Genomic DNA, 7,894 nt, shown 5'->3' on the forward strand with positions numbered 1-7,894 from the left:
GCATGCATGCATGTATACAAATGCATAATTGAAATTGGCCATTTTCAGATCTGCTGCTGTGTTCTAGCTCTTATAACACTGAAAGTTTAAGCCATCAATTAGTTGCTGAGCATTCATAGTCTTGGAGACAGCTAAGGATAGTCAGGTGATTAATTACAGCAGTGGTCGTTGTACAGATGTTATTTCAAACACCACTTCAAGAATTTCAATTTCTTACTTTTAGGAAGTCCTTCATTATGTCACCCATGTGTTCTCAGACCTCACCAGCCTGTGGATTAAAAAACACAGACATTGTCTCCTTAATATCCGACTCACAGTAACCACAGCCTCTCTTGTGGGAATATGAAGCAGCCATTCTCTCCCTGGGGGATTTATGGTAATTTCATCCCACACTGGAGCCCCATGGGGCTCGACAACTCTGAGGCGGAGCTCCTCTTCACGCCACCCTGGGCCATCTCATGAGACTCATGTCTGGGCTACTGTCCCCTATACCCACCCCCGACAGATCCCATGGCAGTGTGGACACAGCCTGCTCCCATAATCGTTTAGAATACAGCTACACACTTGAGGAGAGAAAGAAGTGCACATTTTGAGGCCATCCTGTCTCCTCATGGGCTTTCACATAGCAGGAACCAGTCTGTGCCCCAATTAAAAATCTGCAGGTATTCCCCACATCTCCAAGTTCAGAAACCAAGCCTAGCTTCTTTCCTGCCCTGAATCAGGACAGGGGAAAAATCATTTCCTGCCAAGAAGCTCTCCCCACACCCTCCACTATCTCAGGTGAAGTCTGATCTTCGCAGCCCAACAGGGCAAACATGGTGTTTTTAGGTCTTAGAACACCATATATGGGACACCAATGGCCCCAATTAAATTCATATGGGATGGGGGTGGAATTGGTCCCTAATTCTAATTGGAAAGAGACCAGTTAATGTATTTGAGAGAGAGAGCTCATGAGCGGCAGAGAGAGAGGGAGAGAGAGAATCCCAAGTGCAGAGCACTATGCAGGGCTCCATCTCAAGAACCGTGAGAGATCATGACCCGAGCTAAAATCAAGAGCCTGACACATAAGTGACTGAGCCATCCAGGCACCCCGACACCAATTAGTTTTTAACCAAACACTTACCATCTTAGTATATAACATCTGCATTTAGTTGTTTGTCATTTTTTAGAGAGAGAGCTCACACACTCATGAACAGGGAAGAGGGGGAGAGAGAGACACAGAGAGAGAGAGACAGAGAGAGAGAGAGAGAGAGAATCTCGAGCAGTCTCCATGTGCAGCACGGATCCCAATGTGGGACTTGATTCCATGACCCTGGGATCACAACCTGAGCCGGAATCAAGAGTCAGACACTCAAAAGACTGAGCTGCCCAGGCACCTCTGCCTCTAGTTTTATGATAACTTCATCATCTTCACAGCAATGAGTGGATATTTGTTTTAGGTATGAATAAACTTATTCTAAACCTTATGCTAGTGTTTTCAAAAAGAAAGAGTGTTCTAAACTTCACCCAGAGTCTCTACTCTCCTGACAGAACCCCAACATGCCCAATAGGCTTGGAGAAGAAGTTCTCCAGCCAAAGCGGGAAGAAAAGGAAAGAGAAGAAGAGCCCTCGCTTTGTAAGACATAAATTGTTGTTGTAAATTTCTAGCTGAAATTTCAGTATACACTTCAAAGGACATGACTGGTCCTAATCCTTCTCATAAAAATGCTGTAAATTAGAGAATACCTTTCCTGAGAGCAAACAAATTGAAAAAAAGAAATTCATTCTAAAGAGCATTTTTCTATCACTGTCCATGGGAGCCGAGTTGATCATATGTTAAGTGTGTCCTATCCTATGTACTTTCTCGAGATGCCTTCACTGTGATTAAGGGGCAGGCCTCCAGGGTAGTGTCTCAGTTCTGTACCTGGAAGAAACAATGTACAGAAATTTCTGTAAGAGAGGAGATTGACAGTTAATACATAAGAGCCGAGAGACAAGGATGGTCCCCAGGGTTAGCTCCTGCATTCAATACAGACCTGTCTTGGGGCTCTGATTTCCAGTTCCAGGTCTCATGACCAGGTTTGACATTGATGGCAGGTCACAGATCCTCCTGCCTTGTGATTTCAAAAGTCTCATCATCTTTCCTGAATTCTTAACTTTCTGACACCTTGTCCTAGGTAAGAAGTGTCTGAGATTGTTTCCCTTGAAACCATAGGCCTTTCTTACAACTCTGGGGCCACACAGCCCTGATAAGTAACCGGGGGATTTTTTTTTTTTTAATGTTTTATTTATTTCTAGGAGAGAGAGAGAGAGACAGCGTGAGCAGGGGAGGGTCAGAGAGAGAGGGAGTCACAGACTGAAACAGGCTCCAGGCTCTGAGCTGGCAGTCAGCACAGAGCCTGATGCGGGGCCCGAACCCACAAACGCGAGATCATGACCTAAGCAAAAGTCGGACGCTTAACCGACTAAGCCACCCAGGTGCCCCTGGGGGATTTTATTTTTCATGCTGCTGTGGCCATGAGATCAGATATAAAATTAATGCAAAAAGTGGGGTAGACAATGAGAAGGGTGGGAAATAAGGACCTGGAAAGAGGAAGAAGATTAAGGAGACACTTTAAAAGTAAATGAATGATATGGGGGGTTGAAGGAGATGGGAGAAGAAAGCCTCTTCCTGGCACCCTGGTTGTGTACTAGAATATTCTCCAGTTCCCATGGTCCATGGCCTTGCCATCCAAAATTAATTCTTGTTTGTTTTTTAGTACATTAAGGCTTAAGGTGTCAGTCCTCCTAAAATGTTAGGCTTAAGGTGTCAATCCTCCTAAAAAGTTCGAGTCTCTACCCAGAATGGCTTTGGGTATGACGTTCCCCCCCACCAGGGACGGCCTTCCTTAGGAGTCTTTGGTGAGCTTGTCTGCAGTCCCATGAGCACACATATATCTTCCCAGCCCGCTTCCAAACAGCATTCACACTGCTATGGCCATGTCTAGGGAAGACTCCTGACCACCCCATCACACCATGTGCTTTGGTGCAGCACCCCCACTGCCATGTCATCAACCCCCCAACCCCCACCCCACATGCCTGTTTGTGTGTCTGTGTGGCCTCAGCCATCCCCAGCTCTCTTCTGTATAATCCTAAGTCCAGGCATTCTGGGGTGTCTCCTTATTTCTTTGTGCATTGTCCTGTTATGCCTTTAAAGTTGTTCATGAGACTATCTTGCAGAAAGATGAGTAGTCTTGTAAAAGATACTAGGAAAAAGATGAAGTAAGTAAGATGGAGGCGGCCATGGGAGTAAAAGCTTTGACAAAGGCGATAAAAGAAAAAGAATCCTTGACCTCCATCAGCCCTGCCTCTCCAAATAAGATTGGCCGTAAAGATAGCTTATTATTTATCCCAAATTAAAATTTCCTGGCTCTGCAGTCATTGTGTACGCAATGAAAAGGGAGCTATCACACAAAAGATGCAGTTATCTTCACAGTGGGAACGATTGCAGCCAAGCTGATTCTGTTCCAAGAATAGAATGATAACAGTGCTAAGTCAGGAACTCCAAAACTTTGGATCATCAACAAATAGAATGATTTCCTGATAGGAAAATGGTTCTAAGGGAAGGTGGGTAGAAAAGGAACCCTCTGACTCTCGGATGGGGTGGGGGTTACCAGGGGAAATTCCAATCTGTGCTCCTCTGTGGTGAGCTCACAGCCAGCTGTGTTGACTTGGAGAAAGCCCTGCCTGGATATGGGCAGACCTCAGAAGCTCCTTCACCTGCTCCTCCACAGCCTCATACATATTGTTTGATGGGCTGTACCTCCTTCTCTTGCCCAAAGTTAAACATTATCATCAGACTTTAAACTCCACAGTGGCAGAAATTTGGACTGGTTTTTTGCTTCCATTGTGTCCTCAGCACTCAGCAGAAAGCTTGCATATAATTGACGCTCAATAAATATCTGATAATGAATGCTCAACTAGTTCATCAATTAATTAAAAATGAACAAATTACTTCCTCCCTGGCTGGCTTCTGTGGTGTGGGTCCTATAACCAGAAACTGCCAGGTGGGCAACCAAACCTACACTACTACATCCAGGAAAATGACTGTTCATACCTTTCCTCATCCTTCTGTACACATTAGATCCCCCAAACTCAGGAATAAGGACCCAGGAGATCGTGACCCACCAAATGTCTTTCAACAAAAGACTGTCTTCCTGGTTGTTTCCTTTCAAAGAATAAGCCTCTTGGGGCTGATAAGAGAATGGCACCAGATGCTGAAAACACAGGCCCCGAGTGGCAGAGGAGCGCCAGAGCCTCCTCTAAAGGGGCCTGTTGGACTGCTGCCTTTGAACAAATCTGAGTGTGTCTTTCGATAGCGAGCACCAACCACCCCCAAGGACCTCTTTCCTTTATTGCTGCAGCAATGAAGCAGCCACATGGCTGTTGCAGATAAGGTGGCCCAAGTGCATTGTGCATGCAAAGTAGGCTTCCTGGTAAACAGCACAGAGAAGAACTGTAGACGCACCATGCACCGGCTTCTCTGCCTTGTGCTGCCCTTCCTCTGTAAGTGGCTCCCAGGTAAATGGGTGCAATTTTCCTTCCTTTCTCATTTCTCATGTCCTATCCTTTTTGCTTTTCCAGATGGCTCCTGCAAGACTCAGATTATACAATCTTCCAGCATAACTGCCGTGATTGGGACAGATGTGGAGTTTCGATGCCAATATAACATTCCTGATAAAAATTTTGAGTCTGTGTACTGGTATCTGCAAAGAGCTGACCAAAGGCTCACCTACATCTGCCATGCCTCTCAAGGCACCACGGAATTGGAACATTACCAGCTGTTTGTGAACAGAACATTGTCCTCCAGTACCTTAACCATTAAGTGTGTGCAGCCAAGAGACAAAGCCATTTACTACTGTGCTGTTCGGCACCATGATACATACTGTGTATCACATGAAATAAAAACTGTAAGCCTCAAGCAAATGTGACACCAGAAATTCAGAGGGTCATCCAACGAGACAGAAGGTGTTCAGTGTCATCTTGAACCTTCCCCCATTCATTCCTCCATTCATTCATTCAAAACTAAGGGGACCTTATTAAATATTGTTGAATTACTTGAGCCTTTGACCTGACAGATAAAGGCACAGTCCTTAACACCCAGAAAGACAAATGAATTGGACGCACATACAGACTGAAAGCCAACAATCAACATCTTAATCACACACCCTTGAAAACCTATCAACATTTCTAAAAACCTGGAAAGAAATTATATATGTGTATACATATACACATATATATGTACATTACATATATATACACACATATATATGCCTAGAAAATTAGATAGATGATAGATAGATACATATATATGTGTGTACATTTTATATATATAAATATATATATATGCCTAGGAAATGAGATGATAGATAGATAGATGTAGAGTTGGCAGTATAGTATCAATGACTGAAACAGACTTGAAATCCAGACTTCTTAAATTTTGAATCCCAAATCTTCCATTTACCAACTAACTAGCTATATGACCTTGGGCAAGTTAATTTATGCCTTGCTTTCCTCATCAAGGAAATAATGGTAATAGAGGCATCTGGCTGGCTCAGTTTGTAGAGCATGCGACTTTTGACCTCAAGGTCATGAAATGAAGCCCTATGTTGGGCATAGAGATTACTTAATAAAAAATTTGCAAAAATTTTAAAATAATGATAATAATAATATCTACCTTAGAGAATTGTTGCAATAATTAAGTGAAGTATTACATGTCATGCACTTAGAGCTATGCTTGCCACATAGGAAGCACTCGGTAAGCACCAGTTACCCTTGTTGCTGATGGTGATGCTATCATGATGATAATTCCTCATCATGTCCCTACCACTGGGCTGGGTTAGGCCTTGAGGAATGTACTGATAAAAAAATAAGTCAATCTCTTGGGCAATTAAACATTTTTTATATATCTGTATCCCATCTAGTAAGAATGAAATATCAATGAAAATAGAGAGAAACACAATTCAAAAGATCTTCAGGACCTTTTTCACTAGTTGCCGATATATTATTAAAAGGCTTCTTACATAGAAAAAAATAAAACCAAAGGAAAGCAATTTCTGCTTGACCCTCATAAAACAAGCAAACATAGACTTTATGAGATATTAAAATACAACAGTAGCCCCCACTTATTAAAAGGATAGTGGAATCATTTATAAAATTAAAGTTGTTTATGAGCGTAATCATAAATGAGGAACTCGTTGCATCAACATCACAAGCATACTCCATGACTTCCCATCTCCAAGAACATGACAAATGAAGTCAAAGCACGCCTGACCTTATGACATCCTAAAAAACCATCAAATGAAGATGATCCTAAGGTTCCAAAGGTACATGGGCTCTACAAGGACACATCCATTTCAGCCTCTGCTTATATTAAGGAACCAGGGAAACTCCTTGGTGTGACCTGCTGAGCTGAGAACTAGGAGTAAATAGAACTGTCTCCTCTGTTTTCTCCTCTGAACATGCGCATCTCCTGCTGTCTCAGATCCTGCATTTATTCTTCAGTGGAAATCCTCATCCCCTGCTGTCTTGCTGGCTTTCTCATTTGCAGCCACCATATGGGCTCATCAGCACTGGTGCCCCCCAAGAACAGCTCTTTAAGGGCACAGAATCACACAAAATAGGAGGCGGAGGCTTTTCTTCGGATAAAGAAGTGGAGGAAAACCCTCTGCACAATTTGGCTTTGGGGATCAGATTTCAAAGTCTTAACCCTGCTGGGATGGGCACAGACCCAGAGAGTGTCTGGTGAGTGAGGAGGTCTCTTTCCTCCTGGGCTTGCTTTTCTCCGGGGCACCTCGGGGTTATTGATGACACATCTCCAGAATTGCTGAATGTTAAACTGGAGAACTCAGGTTTTCTAAAGGACGCTTACAACCCTAGCAACCCCACTGTGTTCTCTGCCAGTGGAATAACAACCCCATAATTCCAGGTCTCTGATTCTGCCACGATAAGAGACTCTGTGAGAGAAATAATCTTTCTTCCTTTACAAAACCTACAACTACCAGAGTCAAAGAAAAGTCTGGAAGAAAAACAAAATCATTAGAGACCTATGTATGGACTGAAAAGTGCTTCCCAAGGGCAGGTTTCTTGGTAGTGATCTGTCCCAACTGCCTCATCGACTAACTGGAAGCCCTCCAGTCTCCCCATGTGGTCCTTGAAGGACAGACATAGAAGAAAAGGTGAGTGAGAAGGTTAACAAATGCTCATCAAGGGGCACCTGGGTTGCTTGAGCGTCTGACTCTCAGTTTTGGCTCGAGTCATGATTTCATATGCTGTCATCACAGAGCCTACTTGGGATTCCCTCTCTTCCTCTCTTTCTGCCCTTCCCCTGCTTACACTGTCTCTGTCTCTCTCAAAATAAGAAAATAAATTAAAAAAAAAAAAACAAGTGCTCATAAGTATCGATAAGTCTCAAAGTATGGAATTGGCATGGTTCGGGGCACCTGGGTGGCTCAGTCAGTGAAGCCTCTGACTTCAGCTCAGGTCATGATCTTCACAGTTGGTGAGTTAAAGCCCCACATCAGGCTCTGTGCTGACAGCTCATAGCCTGGAGCTTGCTTCAGATTCTTTGTCTCCCTTTCTCTCTGCCCCTCCCCTGCTCATGTTCTATTTCTCTATGTGTGTCTCTCAAAAATAAATAAAATTTAAAATTATTTAAAAAAAGAATTGGCATGCTTCATTTTTTATTCAAAAATATGTATTGAGGTAGAGTACACTTTACACACTGTATGTTAGCCAATTTGACAATAAATTACATTAAATATATATACATATATACTCTCTCTATATATATATTTAATGTAATTTTATATACTCTAAATATATATATATATTTATATACATATATATATATATACATATATATATATATATATGC

General features: G+C 42.7%; 1 protein-coding gene across 1 annotated transcript in view; it reads right to left on the reverse strand.

Annotated features, from left to right (window-relative positions):
- Window positions 1-228: 228 nt before the first annotated feature.
- LOC144236795 (uncharacterized) overlaps window positions 229-7,894 on the reverse strand; it is a 29,526-nt gene continuing 21,860 nt past the window's right edge. The window contains exon 4 of the mRNA XM_077770505.1: window positions 229-268. Coding sequence (XP_077626631.1) covers window positions 261-268 — 8 coding nt within the window. The 3' untranslated portion in view covers window positions 229-260. The remainder of the gene's footprint in view (window positions 269-7,894) is intronic.

Source organism: Crocuta crocuta, unplaced genomic scaffold (assembly GCF_008692635.1).
Source record: "Crocuta crocuta isolate KB4526 unplaced genomic scaffold, BGI_CrCroc_1.0 scaffold175, whole genome shotgun sequence".
NCBI classification, from domain to species: Eukaryota; Metazoa; Chordata; class Mammalia; order Carnivora; family Hyaenidae; genus Crocuta; species Crocuta crocuta.